We start from the raw sequence: 24,307 nt of genomic DNA, 5'->3' as shown, positions 1-24,307 counted from the left end.
AAATATGATCACTTTAAAAATACACGTACTGTATTATGTACACTATGTACATGGGGCCGGGGCCGGGCTGCCCTCGGCACCGCTTCCTGCGCGGTTCCTGGAACCGTTCACATTTGTTGAGAGCTCCTCAGTTTCTCTGGATGAGAGTTGCTGTGGGGGAGAGGGGGGCGGCCCTGCGGCTGCTGCCGGGATCAGAGCTGTTCAGGGGGTGGCTCTGGGGCCACGGTGGGACAGGGGGACCGAGCTGGGCCGGGTGCTGCCCAGCACTAGGGCAGAGGGGTCCCCGCCACCACCCCGCACCGCAGAGCCCGGCACAGCTGCTGCAGTGGGGCTGGGGGCAGTCGGACACATTGCATATGCTGAGAACCACCCACAGGGCTGAGCATTCCGGACCCTGTGCCTCAGCACAGGGACAAAGCCCCAGTGCACAGTGGGGTACGGGGCTGCTGGGACCGGCGCTTGGCTGAGGTGGGGGCCACGCGGCCCCCTGTGCCCCCAGCATGGCCGTGGAGCTTCTGTGCCAGGCCCAGAGCCGGCGGTGCCTGGGGTTAGCAGCATCCACGCTCCCACAGCCCTGGGGCGGCTCGTGCTGACACTGCACATTGGTGGGACCTCTGCTCTGCTCTGGGCATCGCAGCTTCGGGCAGCAGCCGCAGCACGAGCACAGAGCAACACCTGGGCAGAGGGGGCTGGGGGCAGTGGGAACGGGATGCTCAGCCCCACCCAACCCGACCGGGGCTCGTGCCGGGGTGGCACCGCTGCTCTCCAGCATCCCGACCCGCTCAGCTGCCCCCCACCCTCACCCCCTCCAAACCATCACAACTGCCTCTCGGTGAGCGTGGCCCACGGCCTCCAGATGGGCGGTTGGGTCTGTCCAGGCCCAGCACGGTCCTTCCCGGGGCCATCGGGTGCTGCTGGAGGTGGGGAGAGGAGCATCTGGCGAGGAAAGCATGCTGGTGGGCTCTCTCTTCTCCCAGCACCTCTGCGGGGTGTGAGCATCGGGCAGCGGTGCCCAGCCAAGCTCCGTGGGGCAGCAGTGGGGCCTGGGGTCCATCGGGACGCAGCGGGCTCCTGCCCGGCCGGGAGCTGCGGGGGCAGCGCTGGGCTCTGGTGCTCAGTCCGCAGAACACTGTATATATTTATATATAAACAAAGACAGCAGTGCTGTGACGTTGCAATGAGGAACAGCTGCTCAGGTGCTGGATGCTCCCGGAAGATCTGGTGCTGCAGTTCGAATGGAGAGGTCAGGGGCACGGCTGAAGGCAGGTGAAGGTCTGAGCACCGGCTGCCATCGGGCTTCTCTCCTCCCTCCAGGAGCGCGGTGCGGGGTGGTGGGGCTCTCGGGGTGCAGACAAACCTCTCTCGCCGTGTTTCAGGAGTAGATGGTGATGACCTCCCGGCCCCCGCCACGCACCAGCAGCACTCGGTCCAGGCGCTCCGTCAGCACCTCCAGGAACTCCATGTCTGCGTGGCCGTCAAGGAGGAACACGGGGGGGGAAGCAGGGAGCCCAGCCCACAGCACCCACAGCACCCACAGCACCCACAGCACCCACAGCACCCACAGCACAGCTGGAGGGACGTGCACCTGCACAGCTCTGTGCAATGGGGGCTGTGACTGAGTCCATCCCCACAGGGGGCGTTCCTGCCCACCTAACCCTAACCCCAACCATAACCCCATCAGTCTCAGCCAAGCAGGTCCAGCACCGGGCAGTGCCCAGCGATGGCTGCAAGAAGCCCCAGCCCCACAGCCGCTGTGGAGGGTCGCTCAGCCCACCCCCAGAGCAGCAGGAAGGATACAGTTTTCATCCCCTTTCCGGTTGCGGGGCGGCCCTGGCATGTTGAGCAGGACCAGCTTGGCGTTCTGGGACTTCTTCACAATCACCTCATTGAGCTTCACAGCCGTGTGCATCCTCCGCACGTTGGACTGATTCCTGGGGAGACAGCACACGTGGGTTGGGGCTGGGCACAGGGGCACACGGGGGACCCCGGGGGGGCACGGGGCAGGGGCGGGGCTGGGGCTGCAGCACAGCAAAGCTCGCTGGCACCATGCCACCAGTGACCACCAACGGGTGCATGGAGCTGCCCTTGTGTGTGGGGCCCACGAGTGCTCACCCCCCCCGACCTGAGCCATACTTACAGGTTCTCCCACTCCCTGCCAGGATCACAACGGAGTCGGGGAAAAAAGAGAGAAAGAAGAGGTGAGTGCCAGGAGTTCACCTGGTGTCCCCCAGCCCCCATTCCCCGCTCTGTGCAGGGCCCCCTCCTCCACCTCCCACCCTCCCCCACTGCACAGGTGGGTGTGCAGGGACCCGGCTGCAGGCCTCTGCTCAAGGCAAGGAGGGACACATGAGCCCATGCACGGTGACATGGCAGCAGCACGTGGGGCCGTACGGCTTCATGTCGAAGAAGTCCTTGATGCCCTCGGGGCTGACGAGGCTCTTGCTCTTGTTCTTCTCGGCCACGGATTTCTCCTTGGTCCAGGTGAGATGCACCTTCTCAGGGGCCGACTCCGCCTCTTCAGCTGGAGACTGCGAGCTGCTGGAGAAGGTGGTGGCGTTTTTGTCGTGGATGAGCTGGACCTGCAGCAGAGCAGAGGGGCGGTGAGCAGCGGCTGGCAGCAGTCGGTGACCCCATCCCTGCCCCCGCAGGCAGGACATGACACGCAGTGCCTCACCTCCTCCTCGGGCTTCTCCTCGCCGTCGCCCACCTGCTCCTCGGGGACGTTCAGGCGCAGGCGCGTGTTGGTTGGGTTCTTGCGCCGGATGGACCCGCGGGACTCATCCGTGATGCTCTGGATCTGTGCGGGATGGGGTCAGCGCACAGCGGGGCAGGATGGGGGCACACAGCGGGGCCGGGTGTGGAGCATCACGCTCCCTCACCTCCCGCTCCCGCTCGTTCTTGGTGAGGTGCATTTGTTTGAGGATCTGGGAGCGCTGCTCCATCACCAGTGTCTTCTCATAGGTGTAGGCAGAGATATCGCTCCCGTGCTGTGGGATGGAGGAGCAGGATAAGCTGCGGTGCTCAGCACGCCCCATCCCAGCCCTGCAATCCCCGCAGTGCTGTATCTCCATGTCTGGATCCCCTGCACACAGGACCCCGGCGGACGGCCCCAGCCCACTGCTCACCATCTCCACCACCTCCACCTCCGCCGTGATGCGCAGGTGGTACAGGAATGTCGTCAGGTCCTTCTTCATCTGGATGCTGTTGTCATCCATCTGAGCCACCGTGAAGATACGCATCTTGCACTTGCGCCAGACCTGTGAGGGGGGAAGGGAGGGAGGTGTGGGCACCGCACGGTGGGGGCAGCCCCGTCCCCTGCCCACACCGGCACAGTACCTTGTGGTGCCGCAGGAGGAAGGGCAGCAGCATCAGCATCCCTCCATCGTGCACGATCCACCAGACATCGATGTGGCCCTCTGAGAAGCGCTCCTGGTTGCCCGGGAACATGGCCACGTTCTTGGCCACCAGCAAGGCCAGGTGCCCTGCCGTGGTCTCCCGCACCAGCTCTGGGGGGGGGAAGGGCCGTGTCAGCCGACACCGCTCACGGCAGCACCCGGCAGCGCCCGGCCGGCTCAGGCAGCCCTACCGATGAAGTTCCTCCAGGTCTGGTGGTCCTCCTTCTGGCGCCAGCTGCGGGGCCACCCCACCAGCACCGTGTTGTGCTGCAGCCCGCCCAGCCCGCTGGACTGGATGAGGTGCGACATGCCGTCCCGCAGGTTGGAGGAGATCACCACCTGGCAGAAGCCCTTCACCTTCTCCGCATCCATCAGGCGGCGGATGGACTGGCGGCGGGAGAGAGGGTGTGAGGGACCGTGGACAGGATGCGGCCCCGCACAGCAGACGGTGCCCACCAGCCCGGGGCAGCCAGCGGGTGGGAGGGGTGCGGGGAGCAGAGCCTATGGGGCGTGTGGGCTGTGGGGTGAGGAAGGACGGCAGTGTGAGATGAGGTCGGGGGAGGCCCGGCTGTGAGCAGCATCGGCGCGTGGCTCTGCGCCGTGCCGAGCGGAGGGAGTCCCCGTGCCAGGGCTCTGACGGGCGGCGGAGCAGCAATTAGAGTTATTTACTCAGAGAAATTATAACATGTCTGCATGGGAGAGAAACTGTTTGCTTCTGAGGGCTTAATCTCATTAACGTGCCGCCTGGCTGGCGCGAGGTGCGAGGGGAATCTCGCTCTGCCTGGGAAAGCTCCCGCTCCTCCTCCCCCCGCCCGCGCTCTGGGGGCTGTGGGGGGCTCAGCCGAGGGGCTGCACAGCCCGGCACCGTGCTGTGCCGTGCAGCTCCAGCCAGGAGCCAGGCCCACGCCCTGCAGGTACCCGGCATCCCTGGTGCTCCAGGGGGTCCCGCAGGTCCCGCTGCCCGCACTGTGCAGTGCCCCCCAGCAGCACAGCCGGGCACCGTGGGGCACAGCGCGGGCGGCGGTGCGGGGAGGGCCTGGGAAGCTCTCACCTCCTCGGCTCTCTGCGCCTGCGGGTGGTTGTCCAGGAAGGTCCCTTCCAGCACAGAGGCCACAATGGTGAGGCCCTTGCCTGCTTTGAGCTGTGAAGTGAAGGACAGGAGCTGTGGGTGCACCACGTTCTGCTCCTGATCCACACGGACCAGAACCAGCAGCTGGGGCCTGGAAGGAAGGTCCTGCAGTCAGCGCCCGCCGCCTGGATGGTGCCCGCTCCCCCCCGCCCGCGGCCTCACCTCCAGTTCTTGGTGTGGGGGGGCCCCTCCTCCAACCGCAGCAGTGCGTAGCGGGCAGCGCTCAGCGACAGCCCCCGGATCCCATCACCCCACTCCTTCTCCGCCCTGCAGCACACGGCAGCAGCTCAGGGCACGGCCGTTGGGAGCCCCGGTGTTGGAGCACAGCCATGAGCCCCCAACCCCCCCCCCCCCCCAGCACCACGGGGACGTGGGGACCTCCATCCCCGCAGCCGCTACCCGGCCCTTACCCGCGGTACTCGATGTACTTGTAGATGAGGCCGGCGATCAGCATGGCGACCAGCGCGTAGTACCAGGAGCAGATGAACATCAGCGCCAGGCACAGGCTCATGCCCAGGAAGGAGAGGGTCCTGCACAGGGCACTGTGTGAGCACCGCGCAGCCCCGCAGCCCCCGGCTCCGCGCGTCCCCGCCGCTCACCAGTGGTAGTAGCGGAAGCGGGGCCGCCAGTTGGGCGTCCGCAGCAGCGTCTGCACGGCGCAGGCCAGGTTGACGAACATGTAGCACATGAGGAAGAACCTGTGGGGGTTGGGGGGGGAGCAGCTGAGCACGGGGCGGTCAGTGGGCTGCAGCCAACCCCGCTGCTTCACCTCCCCCCCCCACCTCCACCTCCCCCAGGATCTGAGAGCGATCAGCGCCATGTGTGACACGGCACGGCCCAGACCCCGTGGGGAGCGATGAGGGGCATGGGGGCTGTGGGAGGCCCTGAGACCCCCCGCCCAAGGGGCACCCGCCCAGCCACCACCACACCGAAGGTGCTGCCTACATGGAGAGGATGGGAGCCACCTCGTCCAGGGATGCGATGAGGATCCCAATCTCACAGATGCAGGCGGTGAGCAGCAGAGCCCAGGTGGGCTCCCCGTTGGCTTTGCCGTGGCCGAAGACCTGGGATGGGAGAGGAAAGGGGCATTAGGGGCCCAGCAGCAGCTCCACATGCTCCACGCTGCCAGCCTGGCCCCGAGCCTGGAGGTGGGGGCACACAGCTGCTGCCATCACAGCCACCACAGCCGCGGTGCGGGAGAGCAGCCAGCTGAGCCCCTTGTCCTGGCCACATTGGCACACAGACCCCCACGGTGTACTCAGGGGCAGGGGCTGGGTGTGGGGTGGGAGCACGGCAGGGCACAGGCTGCGGTCCTCGTGCGAGCGCTCCGAATGTGGCTGGCAGGGCGGAGGCGCGTGGTTAAAATTAGCCTGCTCTTCCCCGGGGGAAGCTGTCGGTTCGGATTTGGAGAGACGCAGTTGTGAGAACGCGTCTTCGGAGAGCAGATAAAACATTAAGCAGCAGCAGCAGCAGCAGAGGGGGGGAGGGGGATCCTGACCTTTCCCGACACTCTCTTCCCATTGACAGGTCGAGGTCGAACCCACTGCAGCCCCGGTGCCCACAAGGTGGGGGGTAGCCAGCCTGCCCCACAGCTGTGGGGGGCACTGCGGGGACTGGGGGCTGCTCACCCTGAGGAAGGGCACGATCCCATCCCTGGAGATGGCTTGCAGGAGGCGTGGAGCTCCAGTGAGGCTCTGCAGCCCGGCCCCGCACGTGGAGAAGAAGGAGCCGATCACGATGACCCACGGGGACGGCCACGCCAGGGTGCCCACCACCAGGTTCCCATTGACAGCTTCACCAAACCTGCGGGGCACCGGTGTCACCCCCAGCCACGGGCAGCACGCACCCAGCCCGGCCCTTGCCTGAATGGTGCAGGGAGCAGGGGGACGTGGGATGGGGGCTTCCCACCCCCTCTGACAGGACTGGGCCGATGAAGGCTGCGTGTGGCTCGGATCCAGTTTGTGTTGGTGCTGGCGACCCAGAAGTGTCACTGCTGCGCAGCGAGCTGGGCTGCCCTACATACACGGTGCTGCCTGTTGACAAACAAGCGCTGCGCACAGCCCGAGCTGCAGGGACCAGCAGTGGGGGAGCAGCACAGCATGGGGGGAAGGGGCACCCACGAGTCCCCAGAGCCCGCTGTGAGCTCTGCATCTGCCCTGGTGCACAGCCGGGCATCCTGCCCACAGGCACGCTGTCCCCACCAGACCCAGAATGCCACTGTGTCACCCCAACGGTTCCAGCTGCAGCATCCTGCTGCGTTCCCTACAGCTGTCCCTGCCCCCCAGCCCTTCCCACAGCCTAGCTTGCCCCACGCCTGCCCCACGCAGCCCAGTGGCACTCACTTGTCACGCAGAACAACGCCCTCGATGCATGCCCCGAAGAGCACGACGGAGCTGATGTCTGTGGGGCGGTCAAGGACAGCCTGCAAGGTGCAGAGCCACGCAGCACCCTGCCCGGAGCTGGAACCCGTCTGTCCCACCACACCCCAAGCAGATCTCCCCCCGCCCTGCTGCTCCCACCACCAGTCCTCTCCCCATCACCCAACCGAGCCCTGGAGGATACAGACTGCAGAGGTGGTGGCGATGGCCAGGATGGTGCCCGTGGGGATGGACTTCTGCGCATCCCGCAGGTCCCCAGAGCGGTTGGAGCCAGCCATGATGCCTGGGGACAGAGAGCCATGCTGTGGTGGCAGGGCCGTGTCCCCGCTGGCAGGACAGCTCTGGCTCTGCGGTGCCGGGACAGGGACAGCCACCCACCTCACGTCCCACCAGCACTTTCCTTCCTGACCCGCAGGCTGAGGCCACCGAGGGATTAGGTACAAAACCCACTGTGACTTGTTTCGTTAGCCCTTAATTATCTCTAGCAGGGGAGTGAATGGCAGTGGCTGCAGGGGCTGGTTGTGGCTGGGACAAGACACGGTCCTTTCTGACTTTAATGACCCTGATCCTACAGCATCATGGATCCAGAGCAGCCCTGGCATGTGTCCCCATGAGCCAGGCTGCCGTGTGCACAGCAGGGACACATCTACCTGTGGCTCAGCCTACATTATTGATGTGACACAAATCCACACACAGTCACATCGTGCCAGAAGCAAGCACCGGGCAGAAGGGTACCGGAGCCCACCCAGGGGCCATCACCCCCAGGACCTGGCAGTGAGTGCTGAGCTGGGACAGCCCACAGGGGTCCTACTGGGCTCCCGCATCCCACAGGGGTCCCAACAGGCTCTGCAGTGGGACTGGGGCAGGGGAGGGCTCCTCCTCCCCCGGGAGCTATAAATACCGGCGTCGCGGGCACTGTCAGCACACAGCGATGCACCGGAGCTGCGTGGGAGGACGGGCTGTGATCCACCCCCGTGGCAGCACTGGGCCCGGCGGCAGCGCACGTGGGCTCTGTGGGAGAGGCACAGCAGCACGTGTGAGTGGGGAGAGGCAGCACCCACCTGTGACCGAGGGGAAGTAGATGCCCACGAGCAGCGTGAAGTAGGAGGTCATGTCACTGAAGACGTAGGGCTGGTCCATGTCCACCGGGGTGTCCGGGGGGCTGACAGAGGGCAGCCCCCGCTTCTCCACGATCACGCCCTTGGTCAGGTAGGAGCTCCAGAGGTTCTCTGCGAGGAGACACAGACACTGTGAGGACACGTGCGGAGTGCTGCCTGCACCCACAGCCACCTCCTGGAGCCCTGCACCCAGAGGGGACAGAGCACGGAGGTGCTGGGCACCATCCCATCCCATCCCATCCCATCCCATCCCATCCCATCCCATCCCATCCCATCCCATCCCACCCCATCCCATCCCAGCCGTGTCACACAGCCACAGGGCCATGTGTCTGGAGGGTGGTGGGCACCCCCTGCCCCTGGAGGACTTCAGAAACACATGGGCCCCAAGGGTGGGTGGGTGAGCAGAGCAAGTGTGTCCTGCTGCTGTCCCTGTAAGATACTGGAGCAGCTGACGTGGGATTCCCGGAGCAAATAATTAAGAGGGTAATATAATTAATACTGATCAACACAGGTTTAAGGAAAGTGGATCGTGTCAAAGTAACTTGATAATGTTTTTGATGGGATTATAAGCGTGGGGCTGATGTAACAGGCTTAATGTCCCTGCGCGTGCTGCCTTGGTCACAGATTGCAGCGAGAAACTGGAGCAGCACAAAGCAGCCAGCACTGCTGGCCAGGGGCAGGCAGCATCACCACAGCATCGCACTGGGGCTGCCACCCGCTGCTGCGCTCCTTCCCTGCATCCCACAGACAGCCCCTCCTGCAGCCCACCCTACTGGGAAAGGCACATTGTGCACAGACAGAGCCAGAGCCCAGGGTAGAGCCTGCCCTGCCCCTCTGGCACAGAAAGCCCCCAGCAGCCCCTGAGCACCCAAGTAACCCCGAGTGTGGCACGGAGTATCATCCTCCAGTGCCCAGCTGAGGAGCGTGAGCACCTGGGAAACGCACCAGCAGCTCCAGAAAGGAGGTCAGCAGCGGCATCTCCCCGCGCTGCCAAGGTGCTCTGTGCCCTGGCTGCCCTCCAGGCCCGGCTGCAGAGCAGCTCCTGCTCCAGTGCCTGCGCTCCAGCAGCAGCAGCACAGTACCCCTGAGGGTTGAGGACTCGTTGCTAAACCTCAGATCAATATCCAGCCTTCCAAAGGCCGAAAGGAAACAAAGGGAGGATTCATTTCCCCCCCCCCAGCCTTTGAGCATCACTCAGAGCTGTCGGGCTCACACTAGCCATGCTCAGGTGGCCACAGCACCAGCCGAGTCCCGCAGTGCAGCCATTCCTGCTGCCCAGTGCACCCGAGGGCAGAGCAGCCCCAGGCAGGGCTCACCATGCTCCCCATCACTAGACCAGGACTGGCTTTCTGCTCCACGGACACCCTCTGCCAACCCCAAGTGGAGCTGCCACGGCCCTGCTCACGCCTCCACCCCCACTGTGCACCCACCTTGGATGAGGCCGCTGGCAGCACCGGGGATGCCCTCAATCTCAGTCACATTGTTCATGGTGAAATACTCATCACAGGTGGCATTGAGGAAGCGGGAGGTGCAGAAGAGCTCCCAGAGCTTGGAGCCCACTGTTTCATTGCCCTCCAGCACCACCTTGGTGCAGAGGTCAAAGCCATGCCGCGAGAGGGTCCTGTTACCCAGCAGGCAGATCCTGGCAGGGGGGGGACAGGCACTCAGCAACACATCCCCAGCCCCCAGCCCCCAGCCCAGGGCACGTCGTACTCACGGGAAGCTCGGAGGGTCGAAGGCCGACTTGATGACACCGGCGTAGATGGCGAGGATGGAGAGGATGACGCAGCCCAGGAAGACCAGGGCAAATTTATTGACGTACTTGACCCCCACGAACACCACAGTAGCCATGCAGGTCAGGACGCAGGTGCCGTAGACGCGCATGTTGTTGAGCATCGCGGCCGCCTCCCCGCTGGCATCCTCTGCCTTGAAGATGGCCATGGCAGGGAAGATGTAGGCCTGGAGGAGAGATGTGCAATCACTGCCTGGAAAAGGCAGCACGGCAGCAGAGCTGTGCCCCCCCAGCAGCACCGGCAGGTGAGGGAGGAGCTGCCAGGCAAGGACATAAGCTCCACACGGGCAGGGCAACAGCACTCACCAGCAGGATCTCGATGGTGCCCAGGATGTACATGGCACCAGCAAAGGTGGTGCCCAGGTAGAAGCAGAGTCCCACAGCCCCACCGAACTCGGGGCCCAGGGAGCGTGAGATCATGTAGTAGGAGCCACCCGCTGTTGGAGAGAGCAAAGGTTGGTCCCACGCAGCCCCCAGCAGGCACCCCTGCTCCTCCCAGTGCCCCAGCTGGGGCCAGGACCCCCAGCACCCTGCTCCAGCCCGCAGCAGCTCAGCCATCCCAAGAGTTGCACAGCTGAGCTGGCAGAGCTGTTCCCAGGAGCCGGGCAGCTGGGCATGATGGCTGCAGGGACACCTGTCCCCTGCGAAGCCACACAGGCACTGCAGCCCCAGGGACACGGGCCGTGCCCTGCTCCTTCCTCCCAGAGGAGCCCTTAGAGCCAGGCGGCAGCGATCGATGGCCCTGCGGCCGGCGGCAGGATGATAAATAGCGTTAATTACACCCTGCGCTGGGCAGCCAGCATTGTGCTGAGCCCCGGGAGCAGCGGGGAAGGCAACGTTCACAGCTCCGTGGGGCTGAACAGATGCTCAGGGGGCAGCCCCGGCCACAGCAGTGCTCAGCCCCCAGCATCAGGATCCTGCACCCCGGCACCCATCCTCCCCCTGCTCCTCACCCGGCTCCGCCCGGGGAAGCAGCTCCCCCGCGGCCGCCCCAGTCTGGCAGGAGGAGCTGTGTCTGACGGCTCCCGCTGCCATCTGCACCTCACAGCTCTGGGGATGGGGTGGAGGCTCCAGCTCCGTGCTCACCCCCGGGGAACCCCGCTCGGGGCTGGTGGCAGAGGGCCGGGATGCGGCTGGCAGTGACAGCTGCCATCCCATGCACGGCGTGGGGCAGCCCCAGAGCCTGGCACAGCACTTCTGGGGCATAGAAGCTGGCAGGAGCCCACCCCAGAGGGAGCCATCACTCCTCACCCTGAGTACACACAGGCACAGCCTCAGCCCTACCTGGCACCACTCCATTGGTGGCAATTGCACTCATGGAAATAGCTGTGAGCATCGTCTGCAGGAGGAAAAACAGTGTCAGAGCCCACTCCCAGCTCAGGTAGGGGACAGGAGAGGGACGAGAGAGCAGAGGCCATGGGGCAGCACTGGGACTGGCTGCAGGGTCGGGACAGGCAGGCTGGGACGTTGCACTGCGGTGGAATGCTGTGATGCTGCCTGGAAGGTTGAGCAGTTCAGAGAGGACATGGGCTGTGGGGTCTCTGCCCACCCACTCCCCCCCCACCCTGCACTGTCCAGGCAGGGCGTCTGGCTCCCAGGCACAGCGGTCTCAGGCAGTGGGCACCACCACCACATCCCACCCACACCCAGGTGTAATCTGGGTCACGGTTTGAACACTGTTCCACTCCCAGTTCCTCTGGGAAGCTGGGTGGTTTCTCCTTGCTAAGTGGAGCAGGAGCACCTGAGCTTGCTGAACAGCAGCGAGCGCTGGCACGGGGCACAGAGCCCAGCTCAGGGGGGGAGGCAGACACTCCTGGCTCAGTGGGATCCCCCAGGATGAGGCTGAGGGGTGGGGGGTGGGGGGACTCACACAGGAGCAGCAAAGGAAGACCATGCAGAAAGATTCCATGATGCCAGCGATCCCCACCACCCAGGTGAGGCGCAGGAACAGGATGACCCCAAAGATGTTCTGCAGGCAGGGCAGGTAGACGCCCATGAAGGTGCCCATCCGTGGAGCCTACGGAGGAAGAGGGGAACAGTCAGAGCTCAGCGTGCATCTCACTGCGGCCGGCCAGAGGGACAGGGGGCAGCTTGGCCACGAGCACCCTGCAAACTGTGCAGCCAGGTGACAGCAGGCAGGGAACTGGTGGTCCCACTGTCCCACAGCCCCTCACGGGGTCTGGAGCAGAGAGGGATGTCAGGGAGGCAGTGCCTGCATGGGAGGGACCTGGAGCCCTGAGACAGGCCACAGCCTGAAGGGGATGGGAGAAAGGAGCAGAGGCTGCCCTGCACCCCTCACCTGCACTGGCTTCTTCTTGCCCCCGTCATTGTTCTCAGCCTCCTCGTGCTCCCGGCTGCCCTGTGGCAGGTTGGTGTAGTTGGCCAGCCCGCTCAGCAGGGATGAGACCATCGGGCTGGTGTCCATCTCCTCCTGCAGAGAGCAGCACCCGAGAGATGAGGTCCCACACCACCCCTGCCCAGCACCCAGACCACAGCACAGCACTGCTCACACCAGGACAAGCCACAGCGTGGTGCGTCCCATGGGCTGCATGCCCCTTGCCCGTGGCTGCTGCTGGCCCTACAGCAGGAGATCCAGCATGGGCTTCTCAGGGTCCCTGTGCCCATGGCCCCCTCCCCAGGTCCCATTCGGCCCCACCCCAGCCACCTGCATGCCCTACCTCGAAGAGGGCCATGTTCTTGCCATCGTACTCTTTCCCTTTCTCCAGGTCCGTGCTGTTGATGAAAGGACTGCTCTCCTTGGGATTGCCATCGCCTGCAGGATAGGACAGAGGAGGAGAGGGGTGAGCTGGAAGCACCCAGTCCTGCACGGTCCCCACAGGAGCTGCTCCCACAGAGCCGTACAGCACTGACCGGGCTCACCGGAGTGCATCCGCAGTGCCAGCACCAGGCAGAGAGCATGGTGTGGATCCAGAGGGAACCGGGCCACCCAGCATCCCACAGCAGCTCACTGATCCTCCATACACTCCCGCGGGGTGAGGACACACCCAGCACCGAGGGCTGTCCCGCAGCACTGCCCCGAGCCTGCAGATGCTGCTGCGCTGCATAATGACCTCGCGCAGAAGACGAGTCGGGCTTAATAGCAAAGAAAGCAGCAGAGAGCTGCAGAGCAGCAGAAATAAATCAGGCTGGAAATAAAGCGGCAGCTAGCATGGATGCCATTTGAGAGCTGCATTTCTCAGCACCGAGGCAGAGCCACCGAACAGTGAAGGGAGAGGCCGGGCCGGGTGGGCAGCGTGTGGGGCTGGGAAATGCCCACGAACCAAACGGAGCAGCACGCAGTGTGAGTGCACCCATGCAGCACAGGGAGCAGGGCAGGACAGCAGCAGGGCTGGGCAAGCTCTGTGCATGGAGCACCCCAGAGCTGCTCTGTGCCCACAGGAGCTCTGCAGGCACTGGAAGCAGAGCTCAGAGAGCCTGGAGCTGTGGGGTGATGCATGGGCTGCCATGAGCCGGGGCAACGCAGCAACCCGGGACAGACCCGGCGTGCCGGGAGCAGAGTGCTGCTTTGAAGGCTGTCTGCCTCCCAACAGTTGACTCATTTTTGGGTTCGGTGGAGCAAGTTCTCCTGTGTGTGGCCATGATTCACCACCTGCAGCCGCTGTTGGCCGGCTGGGGGGCAAAACCCCCGACGCTGTGGGTGATGCTGACCCACATGCTCCCACCACTCGCCCGCACACAGCCCACAGCGGGGCCAGAGCTGCGGTCCCCATGGTGCCACAGCACAGAGCACAGCCCCCACCCACTGCCCAGCACTGCTCACGGGGCCATCAGTGAGGGGCAGTGCTCCTGCCCGGACGGTTCTGCCAAAAGCATCGTGTAAAGTGCACGTTACATAAGAGCCGCGTGCACAGGCGGACACCCGCCAGGCTCCCACCACCTCAACCCACAGCCCAGGCCCCGGGGAGCATGGAAATGCTATAAACATAATGCAAATAGGGACACCTTCGCCAGCCCTGGGACCCCGACCCCAGAATGGTTGTAAAGGTTGTAAAGGGGCTGGGGGATGTCCAAACCCTCCTCTCCAGGGTGCACACAGCCCCACTGCAAGGGGACATGTGGGAGATGTGCAGAGGGACACGAGGGGACACACGGAGGCACTGGGGTGGGGGTGGGCAGCCCAGAGGGGCCTCGGGACCCCCACAGTGTGAGCAGAGCCACGGGGCCTCGCCTCACCGCTTGGTACCCGGTCGACGACATCACCACGCTGGTTTCCATGGTAACAGCGAGCCGGCTGCCTCTGCTCCTGCTCTTATGTAACAGCACAGCCGGACAGACGCCGGACCCCACGGCACCGCACAGCACCCCGGCCCGACAGCATCCTGCGGGCACCCAGCCCCTGTGACCCCACATCGCCATGTCCCCATGGGACCAACACTGCCCGGCTCCCAGTGATGGAGCACAGCCACACCACGGGGCATCTGCACTGCACAGCAGCCCTGACCTGCCAGCACCATCACTGCACCCCAAAACCTCGCTGATTCCCCCCCCCTACCATGCTGCCCCCTCCCAGAACACTGGCAGCATCTGGGCAGGGCCCTGGGCCCAGGCTCTGGGGTTTAGGCTCCTGCTGCCACACACAGTGCCCCCATGGTGGGCAATGCCCCACGGCCTCACAGTCTGGAGCTGTCCCCTGCAGCAGCACAGGCGACCCGTGCTGGCTCCAGCCTGGGCACCAGGAGTCCTCCACCTGGTGGTGCCAAACAGAGGGACCAACACCGGGAGAGGCCCCAGGATGGAGGGAGGTGGGGTCACATGGATGCTCAGCTTTGCCGTCCCCAGGGCAAAGCCCAGGCCCCCTCCCTGTCTCTGCAGGCTGGAAGGAGTTAAGTGCCACAGCTGCGGGGTCCCAGGTGATGGCTGTGCTCCCCGCTCCTGCTGGAGACCATTTTGCCGCAGAGGGGCTGGTGCAGCCTCTCCCCAGCAGCTGTCAGAGGATTTGTGGTCTGTGCAGAGCCGGGCAGGGGCACAGCAGCCCACCCTGGGCAGGGTCACCCCATACCCCATCACCACCACCACAGCCAGACCCTGTCCGAGGCACCGAGCGTGGACACCGCAGGCTGCCATGTGACCCTGATGCCCACGGGCCCGACACGGCCCCATCACCCCAGCCCTGCCCAGGGCCACGCAACAGCAGAGCCGAGCCGTGCCAGGCTTCGATCCCGGCGCCGAGCTGCCCCCCTCCCCAGGGATCACTCAACATGAATCGGCCTTTTAATTTGCTGCGGCGGCTGGAAGGGCTCGCGGCTGGGTTGCTGGCAGGGAACCACAGCCCCGGCGTGGAGACCACGTAATGCTGCTCACGGCAGAGCTTATCACCAGCCCTGCGTGCTGGGGACACCCCAGTGCCCGGCCCACTCCCTGCTGGGGATCCAGAGCTGTGGGACCGTCCGTGCACAGCCATGGACATCTCACAGAGCAGCACCAGGCAGGGCTGCAGCACCCATCACGATGTGATCTCCTCTTGGCTTTTTATTCAGCCCTCAGTTGCATTGGGAAGCATCATGTCCCTTATCCCAAATCCTCCTTAATCGTTTTACACAGCACAGGGACTGAGCACCACTGAGGGGTGGGAGTGGGGGGGGGAGGGGGGCACGGAGCCAAACCCTGAGGGCTAATTTTGCAGAGCTGCTGCCAGGCTGTCCCCCTGTGGCATGCTGCCAGCACAGCCAGCCCTGGGACTGGGGGCTGCAGCCCCCCAGATGGGTGGGAGCAGCAGGCAAGAGGAGGATGCTGAAGGGGCAGCCCCAGCCCCCTGCCACCACCTGCACCTGGGTCCGTGCTACTGCGGTACATGGCACCACAGGGCCCAGCTGGATGCTGCCCCCACCCCAGCCCAGCTGCAGCTGGCATCTCCTCCTGCACTGCCCCTCTGCAGGGCTGGCACTGCACGTCCCCTAGCCCTGCTTTGGCACTGGGCAGTGCCACTGGGACCTATGCCTGCAGGAGGCACTTCCAGCCCTGCCTCGGCATGGTGCCGGCCAAGTCACATCCCCCAGCCCCAGGAGCAGGGCAGGAGCAGGGCGATGCCTGCCTGCTTTGCACAAGCTGCCCGGGCCGTGGGGCTGTGCTGGAGCTCCTCCCCAGGATCACAGGGCACCTTGACTTTTGCCAGAGAGTTCGCTGGCACTGGCTGGCAGCAGCCTGCTCCAGCTCTCTGGGACTCTGCCCAGGGCTGTCTGCAAGGAGCAGCCCCCAGGTCACGCCAGCACTTCTGTGCATCCCTGTGGGCCGGCAAGCACATGGGCAAGCACGTGTCCCCCAGCTGATGGCCCCAGCTGCTGCCATGTCGCAGGAGCTCCTGCCCGAGGGCGGCCACAGCGCTGTTCTGTCCCCCTCCGGACATCCAGGGCACTCGGCTGTGTGTGCACTGGTCCTGGCACTGACCCGCAGCCCTGGGGTGCTGTCAGGCCCTGCAGTGCTGGCATCGCTGCAGCACTGGAGGGGTGCAGTGCCCACCCCACCCCCCCACCTCAGAGACACTGCCCCTGCAGCCGGCCAGCACACCGAGCGGCCGCTTGGGGTGGATTCTTTCACTGCCTGACCCAAATTAGACCAACTGCTACTTCAGACCTATCCTCTTCCTTCCTAAACCCAGGATTATCCTCTCTTTGATCAGCCGGCCCTGCAGGCTCAGGATTTCCAGCACAGGCGCTTTGGCTGGCTGCATTTAAACAGCTTCCCAGATTCTCCCATGGCCTGAGCCCTGCTACGGGAATGGCCGCAGAACGATGCTACAGCCAAGCTCCCCGCCCCGACTCTCCTCTCCTCGGACAGCCAGGTGCCTCCAGCCCAGAGCACAGGCACCTGCGGCAGGGCTGCATCTGACATCCCCATGCCCGGAGCAGAGCGGTGCACACAGCCAGCCCTATGTCACACTGCAGCCCTGCCTGCTGCCCTGCTCCTGTCCCCTCCCCAGGGCTGCTCCTGGCCCCGCTCTCGCTGGGCTGTCAGCGCTGGATCCCATCCAGCCCTTGTCATCAAGCACTCCCTCAGGCTGCCCGGAACAGGGGTCTGCAGAGGGGCTGCTGCCTGGCCTTTGGGACCCAAACGGCACAAGGGGGGGACCAGGGATTCTCCAGCAGCTCCTCTGCTGGTCTCAGCAGTGACCACGGGGCCTGAAAGAGCCAGCGGTGTCCCTGCTGGCAGGCATCGGCTCTGCCACCCTGGGCTGGGACATCACCATCCCCAGACAGAGCTGGGCAGGGTGCAGGAGAAGCAGCAGCCCCCACAGCATCCGCCAGAGTCCTCCACCCCCACCACGCTCGGTAGAGGTGCGGGGGGAAGGGCCCTGCAGTGCCTCTCCCCTGCACCCTCCTCTGCTTTACATCCCCACGGAGCCACGCGCTTCCTACAGCCCCGCATCCGCAGCCCCACAAGCACCACCTAGCTCAGCTCGGCTCTGCTCCAGGGACAGTTTGCGTGGCCCATCTGTAGCAGCACCGCATCCAACCTCAACGCCAGACCCCAGAAACGCAGCCTGCGAGCAGCAGGGCAGACACACCTGCCTCCATGCAGCCCAGCATTGCCACAACGGAGACGCAATGAACAACACGGCCCCTGCTGCTGCATAGGGCAAAGGGTCAGAGCCAGGGAAGCGTTTGGCCGGTGGGGCAGCTACACCTGGCCAGGCAAGGTGACCCCAAAAACTCCTGCCAGCCCTGACCTTGAATAAACAAGCAGATAAACAAGCCGTGGAGCACACACTGAAAGCGTTGTGTGTGGCAATGCCCGGAGCCCCGCTGCAGGCGGCCGGGAACTCACACTGCAACTGTCAGCCCAGCTGCCCCCTCGAGGCCCTCCTGGCCGGGGCTCCCGACAGACCCCGTGAGGGGACCCGGAGGGAATGGGGGCGGTCAGAGAGGCACCGCAGGGCCCCCCCGTGTACGCGGATGCATTCTCCTGGCCCGATCCCGTGCCTGCCAGCAACACCCGTGAAGGAGGATGCTGCATTCGTCCCTGCCGCCGGGAAACCGGGGACTGCACCGGTGCAGCTCGGCTTTGCACGGTGCCATGGGGCTCGGGGGCCAGGGCCCCGGGGGGGTGCAGCCCCGACCCCTCTCCGCGGCGGCCCTGGCGGCGGCACCGCGCACGGCTTCAGCACCGCGGACAGCGGCAGCGCCGGGCCCGGGCGGAGGGGAGAGCTCTGGAGGGGGGTGGGGGGTGCGACGGGGGAGCGGGACCGAGAGCGGCAGCCGGGGGTGGGAGAAGCGAGGAGGGCTGGGGGCGGCCGGGGAGAGGCGGGTGGGGGTGCGGGGCGGCAGCGGGTGGGATGCGCCGGGGGCGGCAGCCGGGATGGGACCGTCGCAGAGATCTCTGCAGCGATACGGCCCGGGAGGGCTGGGGCAGCGCCGCCGGGAAGGGACGGAGGCCGGAGAGCAGCCCCGGCCCCGGGGGCAGGCTCCGCGGCGAGCCCCGGTCCGGCCCGGCCGCTCCCCGGGACTGCGGCAGCTGCGGGAGCGGGGCCGGGCGGGCGGCGGGGGCGGCTCCGAGCGGGGGCGACGCCGCGGGAAAACCGCAACCGCCACCGGGAGCGGGAGCGGGACCGCCCGCACCGCCCGCACCGCCGCAGCCCCGCGGGGCCCGGAGCGGGCAGCGCCTGGACCCGCACCGCGGCGTCGCGGGGCCGCCGAGCGGCCGGAGCCCCCTCCCCGAGCTCTGCGGTCCCGCGCTGCTCCCGGTTCTGCCCGCGCCCCCGCGGCTGCGGCCCCGCAGTCCCCGCTCCCCCGCTCCCCGACGCCCTCGGGCTGCCCCTTACCTTGGCTCGCCCCCCCGTCGCCGTCCTCGCAGTCCGTCAGGTTATTCAGCATGGCCGCTGCCCGCCGCCTCGCTCGGGGCTGCTCCGGTCGCGCCTCGGGCGGCTGCCAGGGATTTGCTTCTTCCCAGGGGCCGGTGCCTCGCACCGCAACAAGCCGCCTTCCCTCCGCGCCTTTCTCTGCCTCTCTGGCTGGATGTAGGAGGAGGCTGCAGTGCAGAGATGCCTCAATGCACAGACTCACACGCTCACTCACTCCCAGCAGCAGCGGCGGAGCCCAGCCTGACTACTCACTTCATCATGTATTCAGGAGGCATTATCCCCTGTCGGGTTTTTGGGGAGGGGAGCGGTGGCAGGCAGAGGCGAGGGAGGGGGAAGGAGCTGTAGCAGAGCCGCCCGCCGCCTCCCCGGGCTCAGCCAGGGCTGGGGGAGGAATTAGGGCACTCGAGTGCCTGCAGGTGCCCCCCTCCCCCTCCCCCCCCCCCCTTAAGCTGGCGCAGCACCGCGTCCCTTCCGCAGCCTGGGCGCTGCCCGGGGACCCGGCACTCACACACGTCAGGGTGTGAGATGGAGCCCTGCACCAACACCGGCCCAGGGGACACTGAGAGGGGTCAGGGCAGCCCCAATCTCGGCAGCCCCCAGCCCCAGTGGGCAGCGGGGAGCTCGGCAAGGACTCAGCCCAGGCAGCCCGCCGCCAAAGCCGGGACGCTAACCCAGGGCTGAGCCTTCCAGCCCAGCACCAGCAGCAGCCTGCAGCGGTGCCGCCATCTGGGTGAGCCCCGGCAAGACGGGCACAGCCAGGGCCAGCAGGAGCAGGGCAGGCACTGGCCAAGGCTGCAGCAGGCAATGCAGGGTGGGGAAAGCTGTCCCCGAGGGGCACAGGCTGGGAATGAGCACGCCTGAGGAGACTGCAAGGGCCCCAGGGGTCCCCCCTCCTGCAGGAACGTCCCCACACAGAGCCCCCTCCCTCGGGCACGCAGCAATGCAGACACGGAGCCTGGGGCTGCCCTGAAGGGCTGTGGCTGCGCTGACCCAGGGCCAGCACGGGGTCCGGGTGGGGCGACGGTTCTCGGCACAGTTTGGGGCAGGGCTGTGACAGGGACACTGCTCTGACCCCAGAGGTCATCCCGCAGCGCCTTCTCCTCTCATTTGCTCAGTTCAGGAGGATCCCAGAGCCGGAGCTGGCTGCAGCTCCCGGCATCTCCTCAGGAGCGGGTTGAGATCATGACAGCCCGCTGGCGTTAGTTACTTCTTGACGGCTGTAATTAATTGTTTACTTTCTCCTGGTACGGGGCCAGCTGCTCTGCAGCGCGGATGCTCCCAGCCCTCACCTTGCAGGGCTTGGCTCCGCCGCCCTTCCCCAGCCCTGCCACGCTGCGGGGTCAGGACCCTGGGGAGCCGGGGCTCAGCACAGCCATGGCCCTCAGTGTCCATCACAGTGGGGCACAGCACAGCACTGCGCAGCCCCAGGGAGCCCCACAGCATGGGGGCACGCCCAGAGAGCACAGACAGGGGCAGCCTCAGCACCCACAGCAGCGGTGCTTCATTCACCAAGCAGGAGCTGAGCAGGGCTGCCCTGAGCCCAGGGCAAAGTGGGATGGAGCGGGCAGAGCCCCTGCATGTTCACAGGGTCGGGGGAAGGGGGAGGGGGGGGGGTGCAGGGCCAGCCCACCACAGCAAATGCCAAGCACTGAGGTGGCAGCTTTGCACAGGAGGCCGCAGAACGTGGGCTCGACGCAAGAGGGATTTTCCTGCTAAAGCAGATGGGGGGGAGAGAGGGGGGGGCGAGCACGTGAAAGACCACTAATCTCCTAATCCCTGGATTATGGCTCCATTTCAGGGGCTGGGATTTGCCAGCAGTGCGGGGGTTGAGACATCACTTCACCCGTGCACGGGGTCCCTCCGGCATGGGGCAGGGCACAGGGCACACGGAGCATGCCGGGAGCCCGGCATGGCGCTGACCCACTCCCAAGGGGCTGCAGCAGAGGGGTCTGACGTGGGCAGGGTGTGGGGCTGGGACACGTGCCCCCCTTGCACACTGTATTCCACTGAGCCATGGCCTCGGTGCAGCTGGCAGCACCCAGAAGCGGGGGCAGCAGCGGAGCTGCGGCAGCACAAAGCACGGGGCAGAGGGAACAGGGGACAGGGGGCAGCAGGTGGCTGTCCGCAGGCACAGGGCCTTCCATCAGCTGCAAGTGGCCCCCGCGCCCGTGTGCACGCAGGAGCCTGGCACTGGGCCAGGCATGGCATCAGTGCCCCACTTACAGCAAGCTGCCGGGGAGAGACAAGGGGGGAAGAATCTGCTGTGACACGGCCGCACGGCCCCGCGGGCAGGATGAAGCTGGCATGGCGTGGCCACCTCGCAACCCTTCCGTGTCACCTCAGCCACCCCACGCTGAGATGGAGCCGTGTGAGATCCCGGTGCCAGCATCAAACAGCAGCCACAGACAGGACCGACAGCACAGCCCCACACCAATGACAGCCCCAGACTAGCCCTGCTCTGTTACTGGGTAGGAGTGGCAGAAGATGGCCAGGAGCCCCATGGGGGACACCCACCCACCGGAACAGCCTGGCCCCACAACCCCAAGGCGTGCTGGGGAGCCAGGAGCCACGGCAAACCCTGTCATCACCTGGGCCAGGCACGGCGAGCAGCCCAACACAGTGCAAGCCCCTGCACAGCACAGCCCCTGGGCTGTTTTAATAACACCTCCCCCAGGCCCCGGGCCCCGTGGCTTTGCTTTCCCCATGGCTTCATGCTGGGGCAGTGAGAAGGGGTTCTGCACAGAACTGCTCATTGCACACAGCCATGTTTGCCCCACACTCAGTGCTTCAAGAAGGGGGAAAATGGGAAATTGCCTTTCTGCGCCCAAGCACCCCCAGGTCTGCAGCTGGGTCCGTGGCTGGGTGTTTTCATGACTGGGATGCCATGAGGGCTGTGGGTGCCCCAGCACAGCACAGCCACCCCACAACCCCTGCCCACAGCGGGGCTGGGAGAACGGTTACAACCATCCCCAAAGCATCATGGAACAGTGAAAAGAGATGACATCGGGTCCAGTTTCCATGGCAACGAGAGAGGCTCCTTAACCAGTTGGTTGCCATAGCGACTGCCACGGAGCCCGGCTTGCCTGAGGACACGGGGGGGGCTCACTCCAGGGATGCCCCTCTGCCCCCCAAGTCAGATACCCCCACACCTCCACCCACCCCCACTTGGCCCCGTGCTGGCACCCCACAGCCTGCAGAGCAGGGGTCGATCGCAGAGCCAGCACAACGGGGAGGGAGACCCTAGCCGCCCCCCAGGACAGCAGCTTCCTGGGGAGGCCGACCCCATGGCAACCAGGGCTCAACACCACGGCCCCGGCTGCGGGGGGTCTGGGCTGCGGGACCCCGCACCGCACCGCACTGCGGAGGGCGGCTCGCCGTGGGCTGCAGCCGCTCCAGGACCCCGGGAGCGCCCCCGGCCCTCCGCATCCCGGGGTTGCCACGGCAACCGGGCCCGGGGATGGAGCCGGCCCCCGACCGCGCTCGGGGCTATTTCGGGAATGGCTGCAGGGCGGGGCCGGGAGGGGCGGGGCGGGGCCGGGAGGGGCGTGGTCACGTCGATCAAACCCCGCCCCTCGCGGCCCCTCCCCGCCCCCTCCGCTCCGGAGCCAGCAGCGGCCTCTGGCGGCGAACGAGCGCTGCTCTGGGCGACCCCTCCCGCCCCCCACGTCCCCCCGAGGCCCCACGGCCGCACGCAGCCCCACTGACAACGCAGGGCCCCGCTGACGCCCCGCAGCCTCACGCACTCTGCCGACACCGCCACGGGGAGCAGCACACCACCCTGCCTCCCGTCGGGGCTCCCTGGCAAAAGCAGGGAGGGTTGGGGGGCAGAGGGGGTTCCTCCAAACGGCCCCCAGCCCGTGGGCTCCCGTACCCCCGTGCAGCAGTTCCCACAGTCGGCTGTGACCCCACGTGAGACCCACACTGATGTTCCCAGGCCCCGCCACCACGCTCCGGGTTGCCAGGAGAGCCAGCGGTGCAGGGGGGGATGCTCAGACCCCCCAACCTGCTGTGGGACAGCAGCACGGCCGGGTGCAGCCCCCGCAGCTCCCAGCACTCCTGGCCCTGTGTGCGGAGGGGGCTGCGGGGCCGGTCCCAGGCGGCTGCTGGCGGTGCTGGGCTGCGCTGTCCTCTGCGAGGGCACAAGGTCACGGCCCTGCTGGGACCCAGCGGAGGCCCCTGGGGGTCTCCAGCCCCACGGTTCCCCCACATCCCTGCACACACTGCCTTCTTCTTGCCCTGTGCCCGGCGTTCACCCTCCCACCCATCAGCTCTTGGTTCAGCACCCGCTGCTCCGTTCCCGTTCAGGGCCTGTCCGCCCGGGAGGTGCGGGATAGATGGTGGGCCCTAGCTCTCAGCCATGGGATGGGGCTGGAGTGCAGCGTGGGGTACAGCCCGGCCCGGGCATCCCACTGCCCCACACACCCCCACCCACCTTCGCCCTTTGCCAAGGCCGCAAGGTCACAGCCCCGCGTTGCCCCCGGTTGGGTTTCTGGGATCGATACGGCTCCGGTGACGGCTGCGGTGACGGCGCAGTCTGAGCGGTGTCCCCTGGGCACTGTGAGGCGACAGTTGGCCGCAGCACCACTGCCCACCCCACAGCCCAGCACTGGGGGACTCACAACGCTCCAGGCCCCCCACCCCATCCCCATGAGCCACCCTTGGGTGAGGGACAGGCAGCTCACATCCCCCACCCATATGTCCCCGCGCCGCGCACCCCTGTTCCAACCTGCAGCCCCGGTGCTGCCCACTGCATCACCCCCAGTGGTCCCAAAGTCCCCCAGACGGAGATGGGCACGGAGCGCACCCCTGGGGGAGGCCCTGCCCACGTTCTGAGCTCTGCGCTCCTCACCCCCTCTCCCCCACCCCTCAGCCCCACTCTGAGCCCCCGGGGACCCCCGGCCCAGAGCCGCTGCCTCGGGGCGCCCCGACGGCCCCGCCCCCGCGCCCCCCTTTGTGCCGGCCGTGCCCCGCGACCCCTCCCCGCCGACCCTCCCCACCGGCCGTGCCCGGCCGCCTCCGCCGCGCTCACCTCTGCCATCGCGGCCATGCGGGCGGCTCTCCCCCTCCCCGCGGGACGCGCCCCGAGCCCCCGCCGGGCCCTCGCGGGGCAGCGCGGTGACGGTGAAGCGCCGGCTCATGGCCCCGCCGCCACAAGTGGCTCCGGGCTCCGGCTGCCGCGGGTGCGCGGCCGCCGCCGGGCGCTGACCGGGGTCCTAGTGCCCGCGGCACCGCCCGCCGCGCCGCCCCGCCCGGCGCGGCACTGCCCGGCGCGGCCCGACGGGACGGACTGCGGGCCGCCCCTCCCCGCCCCGCCCCGCCAGGCCCCGCAGCTACCGCCGCACGGGGGGGCTGAGACCGGGTCTCGGTGCCCACGGGACGGGACGGGACGGGACGGGACGGGACGGGTCGGGAGCCGCTCTCCTCCAGATTTTTTTGCCCACCGCTTCCTTGGAACCACGGCCTCTAATTATAGCTCTGGTGCTGCGGCCGCCCCGCCCTGCCGCGGTCCCGGGCAGCCCCCGTGCCACCGGGCTCGAAGGGGCGGACGGGGCCGGGCTGCGCATGGGGCGCGGGGGGCGGGGCGGGAGTCGGGCACGGGAGATGAGGATGGAGGCTTCTCCTTCTCTGGGGCATGGCTGCAGCCCCGCCCGCGGTCCCCTTTCTCCCCGGCACCCCCAGG

General features: G+C 66.7%; 1 protein-coding gene across 2 annotated transcripts; it reads right to left on the bottom strand.

Annotated features, from left to right (window-relative positions):
• Window positions 1–812: 812 nt before the first annotated feature.
• Window positions 813–23,765, bottom strand: SLC12A5 (solute carrier family 12 member 5). Of its 2 annotated transcripts, none has more exons than XM_065754109.1 (26): window positions 23,657–23,765; window positions 12,491–12,585; window positions 12,112–12,243; window positions 11,683–11,829; window positions 11,097–11,151; window positions 10,119–10,249; window positions 9,738–9,979; window positions 9,451–9,662; window positions 7,964–8,131; window positions 7,087–7,185; window positions 6,867–6,924; window positions 6,153–6,327; window positions 5,470–5,588; window positions 5,124–5,222; window positions 4,935–5,054; window positions 4,687–4,791; window positions 4,447–4,615; window positions 3,587–3,782; window positions 3,337–3,506; window positions 3,126–3,257; window positions 2,880–2,987; window positions 2,675–2,797; window positions 2,392–2,579; window positions 2,138–2,152; window positions 1,798–1,931; window positions 813–1,464 (listed from the first exon to the last, which is right to left on the bottom strand). In XM_065754109.1, exons 1-26 carry the CDS (start codon window positions 23,763–23,765, stop codon window positions 1,373–1,375), a joined length of 3,393 nt encoding a protein of 1,130 aa, XP_065610181.1. In that variant the 3' UTR covers window positions 813–1,372. The 2 variants fall into 2 exon arrangements, with proteins under 2 accessions (XP_065610181.1, XP_065610182.1); XM_065754110.1 differs by lacking the exon at window positions 23,657–23,765 and adding an exon at window positions 18,589–18,719.
• Window positions 23,766–24,307: the final 542 nt, after the last annotated feature.

Source organism: Cyrtonyx montezumae, unplaced genomic scaffold, assembly GCF_038088225.1.
Source record: "Cyrtonyx montezumae isolate F1298 unplaced genomic scaffold, pur_monq_1.0 scaffold_9, whole genome shotgun sequence".
Taxonomy (NCBI): domain Eukaryota; kingdom Metazoa; phylum Chordata; class Aves; order Galliformes; family Odontophoridae; genus Cyrtonyx; species Cyrtonyx montezumae.
This window is presented reverse-complemented; position numbering and strand designations above follow the sequence as displayed.

What these genes read in the sequence shown, in the direction of transcription:
- SLC12A5 (XM_065754109.1), bottom strand. Translation starts at nt 23,765, where the DNA reads ATGAGCCGGCGCTTCACCGTCACCGCGCTGCCCCGCGAGGGCCCGGCG. An exon ending in TCTTCCTTTGCTGCTCCTGT is followed by an intron (nt 11,152 to 11,682) that starts GTGAGTCCCCCC and finishes TTCCTCCTGCAG; the next exon opens with ACGATGCTCACAGCTATTTC. An exon ending in CTACTTCCCCTCGGTCACAG is followed by an intron (nt 7,186 to 7,963) that starts GTGGGTGCTGCC and finishes CTCTGTCCCCAG; the next exon opens with GCATCATGGCTGGCTCCAAC.